At 37.5% G+C, this 18,811-nt stretch overlaps 1 protein-coding gene across 2 annotated transcripts in view; it reads left to right on the plus strand.

Moving 5' to 3' along the window:
- The window catches only part of ANKRD55 (ankyrin repeat domain 55), a 46,116-nt gene extending 27,507 nt beyond the window's left edge, over positions 1 to 18,609 (plus strand). The window contains exons 7-11 of one of the 2 annotated variants that reach the window (XM_056513489.1): positions 3,031 to 3,215; positions 4,871 to 5,038; positions 6,927 to 7,582; positions 12,925 to 13,026; positions 17,908 to 18,603. In XM_056513489.1, the coding sequence (XP_056369464.1) occupies positions 3,031 to 3,215; positions 4,871 to 5,038; positions 6,927 to 7,582; positions 12,925 to 13,026; positions 17,908 to 18,179 (1,383 nt within the window). In that variant the 3' untranslated portion in view covers positions 18,180 to 18,603. Of the gene's footprint in view, positions 1 to 3,030; positions 3,216 to 4,870; positions 5,039 to 6,926; positions 7,583 to 12,924; positions 13,027 to 17,907 lie in introns of both variants that reach the window. The other variant, XM_056513490.1, reaches the window with a different exon arrangement.
- The last annotated feature ends 202 nt before the right edge of the window (positions 18,610 to 18,811 follow it).

The raw sequence follows: 18,811 nt of genomic DNA on the forward strand, positions 1-18,811 counted from the left end.
GTTCCAGGCGAACAAACTGGAAGGGGAAGAATATGGAGTGATGCCATCAAAATCCACCAGGGACTTCTATCATACATCATATATTCTCTCTCAGTCACATTCAAGACAGTTCAAATAATCTTTGTTTATCTCATAATCCAACCTGAGATGTACCATAAGAATGTTTTTATTTGACTGAAATCAATAAAATAACACGGTATACAGAATTGTGAAAAATTAAAGTTTTTTGTGCAAAACTAAGAGTGATAGACCAGCACAAAAGTGAGTAGGAGTTCAAGCTATGGTGATGATATAAATCAAACAAACATTATTCTGGGATTAGCCATATTAACAGAAGTATGGTACATGTGGGCTACAGGAAGCAATTTTCAATGTCAAGAGAGAAGCTTCTGCTGGATAATTACATTGTTTGGAGTGCCACAGTTGAAAAAAACTGTAGACAAACTGAAACAGGCCACAAGCAAGCACCAAGTATGATAAGTGGGTTGGAAAACTTGACCTGCACAGGGACATTGAAATGGTTTGTTTAGTCTAGAAAACAGAAGATTGTTGGGAGACCAAACATACTGTGAAAGTATAAAATGCCAGTAAGAAAAGTGGGAAATTTCTTATGTGAATGCTAAGAGCTGTGCAAGAACATAGAGGGACTGAAACTGTAGCTACAGGGTATGAAATTTTGACTTAGCAAGTCAGGGTAAAACTGGAGGAATAGTAGAGTCATTAGAACATGAATACAGAACTAGTAAGGTGCTAATGTTAATTATTTTTTGTGTCAAAACTGTCTTAGAGAAGGATGGTAACAGATAGATGTTTATTGTGGTAGTACTAGAAGTATGTAATAGACTTCTAAATTTAGTTAGCCCTGAATGTGACTAGAGATTTCACTGATGCTAACGATGAAAATACGTTACTGGGAATTATACTAGTATGGAGGATATTGGTATCTGGCAGAGGGACTGGACAATAAAAACAATGAAGTATTCAGTATTTCAGTAATTCAGGACTTCAGTATTTCTGAACATGAGGATCAACACTCTTCATTAGATATTCAGACAACTGTAACTTAATAACAATTTAAACACTGTTAATTAGGAAGTTACAAAATGCTGGCCATAGAAAATAAACTTTGATTACATGATCAAGATTAGACTCTAAATTAAACATCTGAGTAAACAAAGTACATGTAACACAAAATTCCTGATTTCAGGGGCACTTGTTTTGATAAATTCAGGAAATTCTCAGCTGGACTGAGTGGTTGTGAGATCAGAATGTTCCAAGGACCTGGAATGCATCTTCTCAATGGTGCAAAATATGGCAGGAAGCTGAATCCCAAGAGCAGAGAAGTGTATAGAATAGGCTTGAGATAATGGATGTCTATCCATCTTTAAAAGATAAATTTAGAATAAATAGCTATCTTACAAAATAATATACAAAAGTACAGACAAGCAAAAGAAATTGTGTCTTAAAATCCAGAAGACAAGAGTATGATTAAATGTTGAATAGAGGCTGAAAGGAAATTACTTTCAGGGATAAGACTTGATATTACTCTTTAATATTTTAATAATAACTTGGCACCTAATAGAGGAGCTTTCTGATAAAATCTATCGATAATAAAAAACTGAAAGACAATAACAGGAAGGAATGGGGATATCATACAGGGATATGGATCACCTTTAAACCTTGAGTAATACAAATGAGACAAAATTGAATAGGAAAAAATGTCTAAGTCATGCACTTAGGTGCTAGTAAACAGAAGGTCCTCTCCAAAACTAGAAATTCTATGTTTGGAAACAGCTAAGGGAGAGAAGTACTGAGGTGTAAAGGGTCTTTCCAAAATGACTAGGAGCTTCTAATGGGACACAGCTGTGGATGAGGCAAATGCTGTTCTATGACATACCAAAAGAGGTATTTGTAACACAAATAAGGAAGAGCAGTGTCACTGTGTAAGATCTGGCAAAAACATCTTTGTATGATTAGTACAATTTTAATCATCCCTCTTCAAGGAAACACAACTAAAACACAAAAGGAAAAGGGTTACTAGGTTAATGAGAGAAACAGAAAGTATATTTTTTTAAAAAAACTTGAAAAGAGCATGATTGGTTAGAGCAGCAAGAGAACAATTCAAAAAAGTTGTGATGATTGTCTAAAAATACATCTGAAGAAAAAGTACCAGTAAGAGGAAAGAAGTATTTAATCAAAATAATAATGCTGGAACATCAACAAAAGCATATAATCAGCCCTGAGTATGAATAGAAATTAGAGATACAAATCATTAAAGCAAAGAAGTTCTTGAACTGTGTTCCTTTGAGAGTAATGGGGGCAAAAAACCCCTAATTGCTTAATGGACAAAGTAAGTTTATAAGAGGGATGATGTAACATAGCTTCAAGTGACTGCAGGGATTGAATTTGATGATACAGAAAGACCTTTTCAACCTTGTGTTTCTGTTGCTATAAAAATGTGATTAATTGTTTTTGCTCTATTTCCACTAAGGTAAGATATAAAATGTTCAATTTCATTTGCGGGTTAGAGAACAATGTCAGCTTTCTATAAGACACTAGACACTGGAGCAAACTAGCTAAGAAGATTTTCAAGAAGCACTTGAACAAATATTTGACATGGCTTTTCTAAGTGTACTGAAACAGACTTACAGATACAAGTTGGTTTTCTGAGATTATTTTCATCCCTACATTTCTATTGGAAAATATAAACTTGTGTTTCTGGATTCTGGCTAAGCAAAACAGCAAAAAACCACAGGTAATTTCTATTAAGTAATTTACACTCTATAACCTTTCTGGATATTTGCAGTGGTTCATTATTTATTATTTTTCCACTGTTCAGAGTGTCTTAAAAAATTGATAAAGTAAGCACAATTCCCATCTGGAGACAGAATGATTTTGGTTTTTATATCTGGAGATTCTGCTATACAAACAGAAGAATACCGTTACTGTATTTAGCATTCTCTAGCAGAGAAGCTAGCAGCCTAGTGTGAGCTCCATTGTAAAACTTTCCTTCTCTGAACTTCCTTCCAGAGTGGCAACAGGATTCTGTGTTCCATCATTCTGGACCACTGGCAGGGACCATCAATAATAAATTATGATGATGAGAATGGCAAAACATGCATGCATATTGCTGCTGCTGCAGGCTACAGTGATATCATCAGTGAGCTGGCTAAAGTCCCAAAGTGCAACCTGCAGGCCCTTGATGTGGATGACAGGTAACCATGGAAACACTGAAATTGCTGCTTCCTTTCTAATAACCTGACACCATCTCTGCTTACTATATAATCATGTTTCTGTTTCAAAGGCCATGGCCTAGTAATGCCCTGCACTCCACAGATAACTGTGCTTGCTCAGAAACACTGCAAACCAGTCCAGCTCACAAGTAGTATGATAACTGACTAGAATGAATGATATTTAGCTTTCTGTTTGTGCTAGAAAAAGAGAAGATTGTGTAAGGACTTTGTCACCACTTACCTAAGTTTCTTTCAATCAAAAGTGAGAATTCTCTTCAAAACAATAGAACAAGATCCTGCAACTTGAAGCCAGGATCCTGCTGTTACTTGTATTTAAGAAATGGCAATGTTCTCTAATTGTATTTTAGATGAAAATGCCATATTCCTATAGGACTAGAGGCCTGTCACATTCCATTCTGAAAAGACCTGTGATTCTTTCATGATTAAAGCTCTATTTCATAAGTACAGAGTAGTCATCTTTCCTCTTTTTCACCCCACACCTACCTTCCTTGGAACTTTGCTCATAAATCTATTTAATGTAAAGAGAACCAGCTGGCTGTTCACAACAATTATTCTGCTCAGTGAAGCAAAAGCCAAGGTTTTCTTGGCTTAAGCCTTCAGGTGCTTAAAATAATACCATTCTTCATGGAAAAATGCAATAAAATGGAACAGCAATAAAATGAACAGGGTTCTGGAGCAGTTTCTAAACATCATTAAAATGTAGTTGAGAAGGCTGTGTTGAGAAGAGCAACAGGAGAAGATTGCCTACATCTCAAAATTCATTAAGACACAGCCACCTATTCCACATGCTCTGATATTTCCACAGAATATATTATACTTGGAGAGGGAAAAGATAAGCTTTTCACTACAAACACATATATAAGATTTTCATTCATTGTGTTTCTGTTGTGTTATGATTGTACCCAATCTGAAATCACTGCAACTGAAAAAGGAATAAAAAGAAAAATGTTGATTTTATTTTTTTTATTCTTTAACACTTTTCTTGCAGTGTTGTCTGTGCTTTCAGGATTTCACAAGAGCAAAATACTAGCATTTGAAAACTGGAGAAAAGTTTCCAAATATAAGATGCATATTTTCTGCCAAGAACAAAATCAGTTTGATCCTCCTGCAGAGATTCAGAACAATTATATGTGCTCTGGTCTGTACCTATCATAGGATGCAGAAACTGGCAAAGTGGCAGTCTGGTAGATGTGTTCAGTCCTTGTCATTCATCAGGGAGAGGCTTCTCTTGTTACTGTCACGGAGACCCCTGTGCCAACCATTGCTAATTGTGATTGGTATAAAGATGAGAAGAGTTTGTCCCTATGCACTGGACACTAGGAAGGTTTTTTTTTTCAAATTCTGCTCTGAAAACTTTAGGCACTTCTATTCACAATTCCAGCTGTGGAAGAGATGCTAGTATGTAATGTATAGGCATTCTGCAGCCCCTATCTACTTTATCTGCAGCTAAATAAATGCAGCTACAATGGTGTGGAATAAGTTGGGTGGGGAATTTCTTAAAATGTATGTTATGAATCTGGCCAGGTAGAATATCCTGTGCACATCTCACTATGTCATAAATTGTTTCAATTGTAAATCTGTTCATCCATTTTAATGATACTTCCCCTTTCCTGTAGGACTCCTTTGCACTGGGCTGCAGCAGCAGGGAAAGCTGACTGTGTGCAGACACTGCTAGAACTGGGGATAGACAGCAGCCCTCGAGACATCAATGAAAACACTCCTCTGACATATGCAATATACTGTGGGCACACAGCATGCATCAGGCTGCTGTCTCAGGATAGCAGGTAAAAGGAAAGTTCACATCTTACTCACATGTTGCCACTGACTAGAAAACAAATGTATTGATTTTTGAATGCTACGGAAGCATTTGAGCCCTCGGTGGTGTTTCCTTGATTCATAAGCAGTACTAATTTCATTTTCCACCAACATTGCAATATTACAACCGGTTCTCTATTGAAAACTCTTCATTGAGGTTGCAGTACTACTCTACCAAGCAGCAGAGGGTTCTGAAGGAGATGTACATATGGCTCTTACTCAGACACCTCCATGTAGAAAACTCATATAACAGAATAATTTCAGCCCTCAGATACGCCTAACTTTCACTTCTTTGAAATCTCTGTGGACTATCTGTGTGGTCACAGACAACAGTAATCAGACAACAGATAGACCGAACGCAAAAGCACCTTTGACAGACAATAAAATAAATCTCAGGTTTTCATCCTCAGAGTAAGGGTTTGGTAGTATTATCCTAGCCTTCTTTAGTTCTCTACCTTGATGTAGTTTTTTTTCTGAGTTCGTGTCTTTTAAAAAGTATAAAAAAAGACTTACTGGTGACAATCTTCCTTTCTTTGTGTTCTTCTTTTTCAGCAGCTGTTATGTAATTAGTTTCTGTTCTTCTACTTCAAGTATACACTTATATTTATATCCCACTTTTTTGTGCTTTCCCCCCCCTTTTCAGTCAGAAGTTAGTATTATGCCCTATGTTCCAAATGTGAGACACAGGTAATATTACCTCTGCTCTTTCTCCTGTACTCTAGAGACTATTAGAGAAGGACAGAGATTAACCAAAATTTCATCTCAAAACCACTACAGCAATACTGATACCATTTTTGGTTTTTTCTTTTTCTCATTTATATGTTCTCTGTATTCTTCGCACACACATTTGTATCTCTGTAGCCTATTGTACTAGTGGTTAGTTTTCCCAGTAATTTTCCATGGCCTTTCCCTAGGCAGAAAGACAAAACAAATTCCAGAGCTCCAAGCCCTGAGGGGTACAAGGCTCCTATCCTATCTTGGTTCTTCCTGGGAACCAATGTTGAAAACAACCCTTCCTGATACATTCTCATGGACAAAATACAGCTGGTACCAAGGAAGGGGCTCCAGAGAAGGGCCTTGACCTGGGGTAGAATTCTATCACTTTCTATCATTTGTCCTCCTAACTGATGCTCTTTTATCAATTATGCTAATTTCCTGAAACCTATAAACATGTACTCACCCTTTTGGGGCGTGGGCTTTTGTGGTCATTTTTCATAACTGCTCCTTAAGGCTTTCAATAAAGATCTACTTTTATATTACCTCACATACTAAAATTATCTTGGGTTTCATTTCTAGTTTTGAAAAGGCAACAGTACCAGTGTAGGTAATTATCTTGACCAATCTGAAACTGTGCTGGACCTCTTTACCACAAGCAAGGCAAGGAAAAAGGCTAGAAGGGAAAAGGCAAATGGAAAAGAGGAAAGTGGGAAGGGGGAAGGAATTATAGGAATGGTGAACAAATGCCTTTCTTTACAGTGTTTGTTTGCAATGACTGGAAATACCTTTTTCTAAATCTGACATAATACAAGGACTATCTGATTTAAAAGATCACATAATTTTCTCCTCATTATCATTAGATCTTCACATCTGGTAGATGCTGAAGCCAGAAAAATTTGTTTGTTTTTTCCCAGATAGCTGTGCTAAGTTATATTAAGATGATTGTAAAGCAATTCACCAATAAGAAAGAGTGAAGTAGCATTTTCATTCTTTGTTAATTACAAATTTGGGATCCTAATTTTCTTGAACCACCTATGCAAATGTATCTGGACAGAAAATAGCTTCTTTCTTTAAGTAACACAGTTGGTATTTTCTCATTGTTTGGTAATATTGACATCACATTTTGTTTTGTATTTCCAGTAGATCTGAGTCAGTTCATCAGTTTCCCCCCCAGAAAAGCAGACTTATAAAGAAAGAAGGACGATTCAGTATGTTGAACCAGATCTTCTCTTGCAAAAAGAAGAAAGATGATCCGAAAGCCAGTCAGGAGAGAAGCAGGGATCAAAATCCTGGAGAAGAGACCTCAGAAGTAGATGCCATCATCACCCGTTTTGATTGCATTATGAATAAGAATTGCAAAGACATTTCAGAAGAGTGTAAGACCACCCCTGACTTTAAAAGAAAGGGCACAGACACTAAGTACCTCATAGCAGAAAAGAAGCAATCAGCATGTCAGGGATCCCCACCCATCACCAACCAGAGCTTCCCCTCAATCACTGCAGGCAATTCCTTCCTAACTGCTTCCCAGAGCAAAATGTCAAGCTTGTCCTCCAGCTCCAGTACCTATCCACACAAATCTCAAAAGAGTAGGAGTGAGCACAACTTACTGGACAGCACAGGCAGCTGCCAGGCCTTGCTGGATGATCCCTGGAACACAGACTCTAACCAAAGACTCTCTTACAGAGTCTGTACTAGGACTTCTTCAGACAAACTGATGAATGGCTTAAACTCTGATAGATCTCACCGTGTGCTTTTGTGCCCTCCCTGCCTTCCCTCACTTCCCAGTTCTCCATCAGGTAATCTTTTCCTTCTCTATATCCTAAATCCTAGAATATCTACTGATGTAGCAAGCTGAGTCAGAAAAAAAGTAGGGACCAATAAAATTTCTATTTTTTTTTTTTTTTTCAGTTTCTTTATGCGGCCATACCAGATAGCATGTGGGTGGGACATCAGCTGAAAGCTGAAGCAAGGTGCTTAGATGTAGGAAATAGGAGATCTGAAGAGCAAGCAAAAACATAGATATTTAGGAAGCAAATAAGGCACCTGAGCAATTAGTGCCTCCAGGGCATATATGGGCTTTGTGAATTGCATATTAACACCCACTACCACACCTGCTGTCTTGTGTTCACATCTAGTCCTGGATGCAGCTGTGCAAGAGAACAGACTTGCCCTCAAATCTGTAACTGCTGAGAGCCGCTTCTGGATCTAGGCAGGTCCAGTGCCAGTCTGGACAGCTTTATGCCATGCTACTTTATCCTTACAGGTATATTCTGACTCCAGGCTGCCATGGCATCCCTTCCCACACTGAATGCCACCCTGAGTGCCAGCTCTTTGGTCTGATGTGCTATTCTTATAGTTTCTCCAAAGCTGAATACAGGTTGCTAAATTTACAGAGATGAGACAAATGCTTTTATGCTGTGGTCTGGAAATTGTAATGCAACAGTAATGAAGCAGAGCATTAGAATTCTAAGGTGAACAGAGTTTGGCTGGATTTGGGATCTAGTATTTTGTTTGACTCATGTCCATGTTTAAAGGAATCTGCCTGGCTGGCCTGCATTGTGGAGTTTACTTTAACATATCAGTGTCTCCAAATTCATCTCCTTTGGGATTAGTCCTATGCCAAAATTAAACACATCTAGCATGCCTTCCAACCACTGCAATACCTAACTGAAAATTAAGCAAACCCCAAACTTTCCAGTATACCACTTAAAGGAGTAAAAATTTTACAATAAGTTAATCTACCCTTCAGTGGAAAGAGGAGTGAGAAACCCTAAGAAGAGCTCCCAGTTGCCTTCATGATAGTGCAAACTGTACTGAAATATAAGTGAAGTGAACTATAAAAAAGCAAATATTTGCACACAAGTCTGACAAGTAAATCAGAGACAGCAATTTCAGAATGACAGGCCATTATGCATACATTGCGCAAAAAAAGGCTGGAAATAGCTTTTTGGTGTAAAAAGGAACTATTTAAAAAGTGCCACTTCCTGAACATCAGGCCACATTCCTGAAATCTTAATAGAACTGCTCCATAGGTGTCACTACTTTTTTATTATGCTCTCTTCAGCTACTCACTCAACCACAGGAGCCCCAGGCTCCAGACGCCCAGCAATGATTGTTTCTGCACAAATCCTTCTACACTGGAGTCTGCAAGGTTCAGCTTATATGTGCTGCAAAGCAGCCCCGGCAGGGCTACTTTATAACCTCACCATAACATGGTACAGTGAGGCTAAGATATTTGAGATCACTGAACTTGACAGCAGTAGCAGGAGTGAGCTCAAACTGGATAAGCCAGACTGGAGGACAACTATTTCTGGGTAAAGTTTCTGTTGAAATTTGATAGACTGTTAATACATTTCATGTGGAAGTAACTACCATGTTATTTAAAATATTATTATAGATTTTTCTTAATATTGTAGTACAGTCCAAACTACAGTCCTAAGAAAATGGTTAAATCCTCATCTGCTCTGGACAGAAGGATAGGTGATTTTCCTAGAAAAAATATTACTGCAAAAATTGTATGACAAAAATCAAGTTTTTATAATGGGAGCCATCTTTACATGACCAAAGGGAAAGTAAGTAGTCTTATTTCTGACATTTTATTATCTCTCTCAGAAAATAAAAAGCCTGAGTCTTCTTTAAGCCCAGTTTTCTTTGTTCTAACTCCTTTTAGCAACATTTTCCAACAATAAAATTATTCTTGTGGCTGGCAAAAAGAACCTTCCTCTGAAATATTCTCTTCCTCAAAGGAGGAAGAGAAGTGCATTCTGACAGGAATTCACTGCACAACACAGATATTGTCTCACATTTCTTCATGATAAGAAGATCTGTTTATCCCTCCTCATGCCTATGTATGTGGTTTAATTCTTTTGGCTTCTGTAATTAAAGCCACCTGACTTTCTGTGAATTAGAACTGCATTTACTGTATGAGCTCCAGGGCTTCCAGGTCTCCAGTGTGCTGTGCCTGTAGGACTTACAGGGATCAGAAGCAAAGTCTGGTTCCGGCCCAGAATTATTGCCAGCAATGCTGTGCAGGCAGCCCTCTCTCTAAGGAAAAATATCTTTTGTTGATTTTTGTAGGGGTTTTTGGTTTGGTTTGGTTTGGTTTGGTTTGGTTTGGTTTGGTTTGGTTTGGTTTGGTTTTGGGTTTTTTTAAAATTGATTTATCTTTCTTTCTTTCTGCGGGAGACTTAGCTGAGGGGAAAAAAAAGCATCCGGTTTTTGAAGATACTGAAGTGTTAATACTTCATTTCTCAGTTCATGGCTGGGGGGGACTACATGTAATTTCCTAATCACTGAATACTTAGGTCAGGATTCTGGGTATCTGGGTATCAATAATCTATGGAAACTCGCTTTGAAAATTATTTTCTCTGTTGACACCCAGTGTTGATTGTCTTGCATGACCATGTCTATTGTCAAAGTGAAAGCTAATTTTTGTTCTCACTTGCTACAAAGGCAGCTGGCACATGCATGTGCCAAAGCCTTTGGAGGCTTTTTGTTCTATTTTCTGTGCTCCTGGGATTGAAAGATGAGTCAATTTACCAGCTGAACATTAACACTTACACAGAGGAGAGAGGTTGCTGTGTGTAGCACTGAGTAAGGTAATTACCTTACTACTATCAATGGCATCATTGGTTTCTCTCAGAATTACTGCCCTCCACTGAGAAAAGACAGCCTATGCTAAAAACTTTCAAAATTTCCAGTGTTTGCCAGCCACAGTACTGAGCTGCCATCAAAAATCTGAAACATTTTGTACTTATAAGCTTTACAATTATCACTTTTTGTAAAATGTACTGCCATCTATATTGGAAAAATAGTAGAAGTAGAGAAATTGCAAGTGATATGGGTAACCAGAAGCCTGTCTCAAGTATAAGATAGCTCTGACATGCCCATCACCCATTCCTCTTTTGGGTAACTAAATTTCCAGATGTTAGCTGAAACTTTATTACAGGTTTTATTGCAATAGCCCAGTACCTCCTATTTGCTTGAACAGGTAATGTGAGAAATGGGTTATTATTAAGTTTATGATGGTATAAGCAGTATGGTATAGCTCAAGAGGAGGAATTTTTTGGCTAGGAAGGCAGTGCAAAGCTGATCAGTGTGGCTGTCACTTTCTCAAATTTAAGAACCAATTTACTCTGAAACATTCATCATAACATTAACAACTTTTACACGAAAGGCACCACTATGAGGTTCACCTTCCTAAATGCAAAGAAAAATTTTAAAAAACAACCTGTAAAAAAACCCAAATGCAGTCCTGCATTGTAAGAATGAAATTGCTTCCTTTTATTTATTCAAAAAAACTGCAATCATAAATACGCTTTTGGGGACAGCAAAGATGGTGTCTCAAAGAGAGAAAAATTATTTTTCCAGATGTTATAACAGATAGAAAGTAAAAGTAGAAGAATACTTCCACTTGATGCCAAAACTTTAACAAGGATTCTTTTCCAAGCAGTCATATCATCCTTGCAAACATGATTATGTTTTGTAGTGTTGTTTTGCTGACAAATATCCCCATTTATGAAATGAACATATTTCTTGATAGCAACAACCTCCCATCATCAAAGCCATAATGGTATATACACAATAAGCCATTAGTTTTCAGCATAAGCATCACAGAAACCAATATAACTTGAATTGCTCTAATGAAAGTAACAAATGATTCTGTGCTATATTGGAATTGATATATTTAGTTTTTTGTGCAAAGTGGATGCAAGGTCTATAGAAGAAATTTACCACCTAGACACTAGAGATGATAAAAACACGGGAAAAGCAAACTGAAGTCTGTTTCTATTAGGCAGAGCTCACCCATACAAGATTCTTCATGCTGTAGCTCAAACACATCAGCTTAACCACAGCGTCCAGCAGACTGACCCAATGTCTATCAGCTGTTGTGGCTTTTGGACCAGAACCTGGCTCCATGCTGAGCTGAAGGCTGTACTGACATGGTGGTTTGCTTGACAAACACCACTGTAACTCCTTCCACACAGAATCTGTTTAGTCAGCAACATATTTACAGCAGTCATGACAGCTACTTCAGTGCACCTTTAGAAAACTGCTCTATAACTATTTTTCTACAGCTTTATCTTGCAAAGCCAAACCAGACATAGGTATTTTCAAGTACCAACTGCAAAGCCACAAAGGCAATTAATATTATTCCATTTCTTCCTCCTGCTCTTCCTCCTGCTACATGCCCCCCATGTCTCCCCTTGTCTCTGTGTGCTGACAGAGCATATGCCTGCTCTTCAATGAGCAAACCCATGCTGGATGAGCAGCTGCTTGCCAAGACAACTCATTACACAGCTCATCACAGTTTTGATGATAACAAGAAAAATAATTTGAGGGACTCAAGCATCACAGAGTAATATCAGCTCAGGAAAAAGATGTGGTGAAAACATTGACTTGGTGCTTGAGTTTCTACTTTTTTCGGTATTAGACATGTCCTTTATGTGATGAAATGCATCATACAACATTCTGTCTTTTTTAATAGTACTAAACGTAAGTTAACTTTAATCTTAACTAGTGACATGCCAGAATTAACCAATTAACATTTCTTTTTCCAGCACATATTCTTCTTGGTGAAAATGATACTGCCATAAACATAGTTTAATAGGGATCAGTATCACCTTCTATCAGTTGTGATTTGCTTTCATCTGCAAAATAAAAAATCCTCTCAAAGCTCATCTTTACTGCTGATAGCCTTCAAAGTTCTTTTCCAACCAGCAGTTGAACTGTTTGTGTTTTAATACTTACAAGGCTGAGACCCTACCAGGGCATTTTGCAAACTAAAGCTTCTATTCTGAAATCAAATCATCTATTTGCATAACTTTACAGATTTAGAGTCTAAATATTCTTGCAGAGATCAAATAAACTGTGCCCATTTTAAGATCTATTGCTATATTATATGAGAGGAAGTGATATGAAGGGTATATGTGAAGGTTATACTAAATCAATCAGTCCTTTTTATGAGTGTAAAGTGAACTAAGCAACAGCTTCTTCTTTTTCAGCCAGTGGTTTCTTGTTATTACATATTTCTGAGAAATACGAAGTAAGCGTTATTTTCTTTTCTGGAAACCAGAAATGCACAGTGCACCACACTAGTTAAAATTATTCCCATAATAATTTTCTTTTTCTTTCACAGGTAGAAGTTTTCAGCGGATGTCCATAGGCCAACACAAAATGAAAAATGTTATTCCTGTACAGAACAGCCTAGCTCCAATACCCAACCACAGTGCCCACAAAAGTAAGTACAGACAAGTGTCAGTTACAGTATCACATTGCATGCCCCCATCACTGGCGTCTGAGAGCTTGAGAGAGGTTTCATGTTTGCTTTTTCACAGCATCATACAATGGCAGGTGTAGGAAGACATCTTTGGGGTCTGGCTGTCTACTCCCCTGTCCACAGAGAAGTTGCCCACAGCACATTGCCTGAGATCACACCCAGTTTTGTTTTAAGTATCTCTGTGAATGGATATTGAGACTACACGGTTTATCTGGGCCTTCTCTTGCAGTGTTTGACTACACTGAGAGAAAAAAGTTTCTTATTACTTATTTGTAGCCATTGATTCTTTTCCCTCTGCAGGACTCCATTGAGAAAAGTCTGTCTCCTTCTCCATTACTCCCCACAATCAAACATTTATGCATATTGACAAGATCCTTTGAGCTGACTTCTCTTCTCGAGACTGAACAGTCCCAGCTCTTTCAGCCTCCCCTTGGAGGCTGACACACCAATCCTTTAGTCATCTCTATTGACCTCCATTGGACTTCCCTCAGTATGTTCCCCTCCCTCATTCTGAGCCAGCCTCAGAACTGGACTCAGAACTCCAGATGTGTTTCACCCAAGCTGAGTACAGGGGAAGAATCACCCTTCGCAATCTGCTGGCAGTGCTCTTCCTGATGCAGTCCCAGACACTCTTGGCTGTATTTCTGCAAGGGCACATTGCTGGTCACATTCAGCTTGGGAAAGCAGTGGTCCCAAAGAGCAGGAGAGCCTCACCCCACTCTCAGAGTCCCAGCAAAGTGTCAAGACTGTGGTTGTTCCAGGTAGGATCAAGCCAGCAGCTGGGGTGTTCTTCATACACAGACACCAGCTCTACTCCCAGCAGTGTCCTAACCCCGTGTTCTTGTGTTGCACAACACATAAATTTCCATTGTATACTGGATGAGGATTTACAGTTTACTAATTGTCATTCTGTGGATCAGCCAGATTCTAAAACATTCAGACCTAAATTTAAGATTTCCTGCTGCTTATAATCTGAAGGTCAGAAGTAATTCTGCAGCGATGACAATATTACTAGAAATGAGGCAGAGGCAGCCTTACAGGTTCCATCAAATTGGGTGGATATTTAGACAGAATCCTGCACTGCTGCTGTTTTCTACATCAGACAGGAAGAATAAAAGGTGTTCGAGCACTGTGGTGGTATTCTCTGTCTGCTCAGAAGGAAGAAAATAATTTAATTGTTTTTAATTGCTTTTAAAACCCCAAGTGTTCTATTTTTTAAGCTTTCTACTCATGTTTTCTGTGTCTTCTAGTTAAATCATAGCTATAAGCAAAATCTTTTAAAAATTCGTTCATAATAATTGTTGTTCTTGCATTCAAATGGTCAAGAATTTAGTTCTAGTCTCTTGCCAAAAGTGTATTACAAATAAGATACAATTGTCACAATTAAGAATCATGGTTTCATTAACTAACACAGCATGTTTATCCAGATGCCATTACGGCTTGAACATTAGTTCAAGCCAGTAACAGAAAAGCAAAATTATTTGCAAAATAGACTGTATTTCCTGTTAACACAAATGACATATTTTCTCCTGAAGCTTTCTAAGTAACTGTTTCAGAGTGTCATCCAGTATGAGATTTCACTCATCCTCCATACAGCCCTAAAAGTATTACCCTTTTGGAGATAACCTTTATCCAGCAAAGTGCTCCAGCAATGAAGACTGAGTATGAATATTTGTGTTTCTCTACTATTTTTAATATACAAGATGTGTGTTAAAAATATGCTAAGGAAATAAAAACAATAAAAAAAAAAAAAAAAAAAAAGATACCAAGAAGCTGGAACAATAAAATAAGCAAAAACTAGAATGAGAACTGAAACTACCCAGAGACTAACAGAAAGAAGAAGTATCTAACCCAAAAAAGGAAAGGCAATAAAAAAAAATAAAAATAAAAAATAAAAAAAAAAAATAAAAAAAGAAGGAAGAAATCATCTCAGTAAAAACATTTTAAAATATACATTAGAAAGAGGAAAATGGGAATGAAACAGTAGCCTGGAAAGAGTACTTAACTGACTTTAAACCATAAATTCTCACCCTTCAGATATCCCCAGGGCCAGAGATCCTTCACATGGTTTCCTGAATAGCCTCAGCACAGGCTGCACCTTCTATTCTGCATGCTGCTGCTTCATCCCCCACACACAGTCTTTCTGTCTCATCATGCAACACTTCCAACAACCCCTGAAAAACAGTCCTCACAAAATGCCAGAGTAATTTTTCAAAAAAATATGGGACTTCTAGATAATTCTCTGTTGTTCTTACTTCTTCATGTAGTTAAGAACGTCTGATGTTTCTGGAGACATCAGAGGAGACAATATGTCTGATGCACAAAAAAGTGACATGATTACTTGCTGGAAAAAGAACAACAAATTTAAAAAACACATTTAAAATCTATTTCTACAGGTCATTTAACAATATTTTCTGGAGACCTGTGGTTGTTTTTGCCATTATTCATCACAATGTGAAGTTTCTTCTCTCCCAAGTTAAAAGCAAAGCCTTCCACAAAGAAGCCACATCTCTGCACAAGGCCACTGCTTGCAGAGGAGGGGAGTCTAAGACCCATTCTTCTACTGGACTGCATACTCCTTGGGCTATGCCTTTCTGACAATCTTATTTTTGCCTCTGCAGTTTGTAATAGCAGCCACCAATAGAGTCTGCTGAGTGGAAAAGGCTTCCTGAACCAGTAGCTCCTATTGTACCACTAGGTCTTCAGTGGCCAACTCTGCCCTCTGCATGCGAATTATTAATGGTGCTTTTGCTATATGTAGCTCCTGGGGCCTTAAGGGCTCTGCCTCTCACACATCCCAGCTCTGGGTCCAAGATCATGTGCAATACATGTACTAATGTTAGTCATTTTATGCATTGTTTCAGAGCCATCCATGTACCAGTCCCGCATCGAATATCCTAAACTGACCACAGTATGTGGGACAATGTGGAAAGCACTGATGTTTGGATTCTTTGAATAAGCGTGGGTTTGTGAAGGCTGCTCTGTCATGGGGGTGAAGTTAAGCTAGAGCACTTTTGGCCTACTTAAATCCATCACTTAAGGCTTTTAATGATGTACATAAAGTGCATAAAGCTTTATGAATATTTTTCATACAGCTGTGAACTTTGAATATATTAATATATGACTATGTTCTAAAGAGGGACACAAGTGAGCCTCTCAATATTTGGTTTGCACACCAAAATTTCAGTGAACTCAAAGCGTTCTACCATGTGCCAGAAAACATGGGCCTATTTATAGTGTACAGCCCTCTCAGATTCACAAAAATTCAACACCAACTAGAGAAAATTATTAATGGCTTGGGGTTTTTTCATGAAAAGGAGAAGTGATTTCCTGAATTTCTGAACATGAATGAATCTTAAATACGATGCATTAATTACAGTACTCTGCTAGAGGCCAGACTGTTATGGTAAACACTGTCTCCTCAGGTAATCATAACTTGAATAGTCATTGAAATTAGCTTAACAAGAAAATAATCTAAATCCTCTCTAAAAAGATCCTGCTTTGCCCTAAGTTGTAAGACAAGCTTTGGAAAAGTACTGGTCTTGAAAAATAAAAAATCAATAATTACATTAGTGTAAGGTGTGTGCTACAGGGGATTATGACAAGAAATTTAGCCTCTTTTGCACTATGTTAAAATGGATAGCTAAAATAGATAGATACAGATATGAATGGACAAATATACGCAGTGAGGGTCCACTGCAGACATTAGAGAGGTAACTTCTGTTTTCAGTGGGGCAAATTAAATAAAACACAAAATTTCCATCTAGAACACTTCTAGAACACTTTTAATAGCCTCTCAGATAATTTATCACAAATATGCAGACGGAAGGAAATCACAAATGCAATGAGAACACAATCAAGAAAAAAATTAATGTAAAAAATTGCAATAAGATTCTGTAGCCGAAACAGAGATATTGTAACTCCAGAAATAACTCTTCATATGCTTAAACTGTAGAAAAATATATTGTTTGTATACAAAGAGCATGTGAATAAAATGGAGATAAAATGAAAAGAAGCTAATGCAATTCACAATAAATTGACAGCGCAGAAAAGTAGGTCTCCAATTAAGCTTTTGAATTCTCCTTTTAAAAAATCAGGGAATTAGGAAGTTGTCTGAATAAGGGAGCCTGAGGATTTCAATTCAGAGAAAATACAGAACAATATTAGCTTTAAAGTACAAACAGTGTTACATTGGTGAGATGGAAATTAAGGATGATCTAAATCCACCGTTTCTTACAAGTTAACAATAAAGATACATAATGGGTGTGCCTCTCAGGTGTTTTGGTGTGTGTCTTGGTGTGCTACAGGGTAATGGGCTACTATTGTGGCCTGTGAATAGCAGAGCATGTGTGGATCTATCTTTATGATTGACTGTCCTAGAGAAACCCAGACACAGCATCCCACACTCTTCCATTTCATCTTCCTTAGATTTTGATCAGCATTTATTTACAGGGATAGAGCATTTTTGGAACAGTCCTGTTACAGTTAACCTGTGGTTTCTGATGAAAAAACACGTTGTGAAAATTTCTCCAAACAGATCAAGTCTCTTCCAGGCAAACTATAGGTTCTCTGCTTATAAAAAGTAAATCTTTTAACTTTTCAAGACTTACTGGTCACTAAACTAAAAGTAAATCACTTAACACGGGAGTTGTTTTCTTCAGATGAAGATAAGCCTTGCTAGGGTTATACAATTTTTTATTAATATTTTGATCCTATTTTATAAATACAGGCTTGAGTGCACACAGTAAGAGATAACAGTGCAAAGAAAGTTGCGAAATCATTTGTAAAAATTCCATGCTTTTCACTTTCTCTGCACCTTCTTTTTTTTCCTATTTCCTCTAGTTCAGCTACCATCTCCGGATGCTAAGAAGTTAAAATCCCTACGAACCAGTGCAGTTATTCTCCCACCAGCTCCAAACTCCAGATCTCCGAAAACAAGACATTCTCAGAGTCATATCCTCTATTCTCTCTTGCCTGGTCTATCAGGAGAGAATCTAAAACCAAGCTGTGTCCTGCCTGCTATCCCAAACCAGAAGAAATCTAATCCTGTAGATGAAGTTGAGAAATCACTCACCAAACCAGATGCTGAAAACTCAGTACGCTGGCCTAAATGAGTTGAAATATGTCCAAGTGGTTACTAAAAGATAACTGTACAGTTAAATCTCATTAATTTGCACTAATGATACCCTTGTGATCTGGAGCATAACAGAAACCAAGATAGCACATCACAAAAGCTGCACTGTGTGTGTATATATGCATTTGCATTAAAGTTTTAATTTAAGGTGAAATTACTAAATCAACATTTAATGTGCAGTAAATTTATTTTGTGAATGGAACCCTCATAACATGATTTTGTTGCAACAATAAGCTCTTAAGCTTTTCATAGAGAAAAGGAATAAAGATTAGGGTTTTCTGCATGATTTAAAAGTTGGAACTAGGGAAAAAAATTGTCAGGGCTTCTCTGTAGTTTCTAAATGCAAAGGTGCTGATTCTGATGCTGTATGCCATAAAAAAAACCACCTTTTTAAGATTAAGAAAATAAAGGCAAAATCAAAGGCTGCTTTAGCAATTCATAACTTCTGTCTCTTTGTTTTTCACAATTTTCTAAATTGTACATTTGTGAATTCAACAAGGTAAAACGGACAATGAAACTTAATTCCTGCAGAACAGACAGACTTTTAGCATGCACTGTTCAAAACTGTTTATTTCATGGACAGATTTATGTCTTATTTAATTCTTCATACTC

Source organism: Oenanthe melanoleuca, chromosome Z, assembly GCF_029582105.1.
Source record: "Oenanthe melanoleuca isolate GR-GAL-2019-014 chromosome Z, OMel1.0, whole genome shotgun sequence".
NCBI lineage: Eukaryota > Metazoa > Chordata > Aves > Passeriformes > Muscicapidae > Oenanthe > Oenanthe melanoleuca.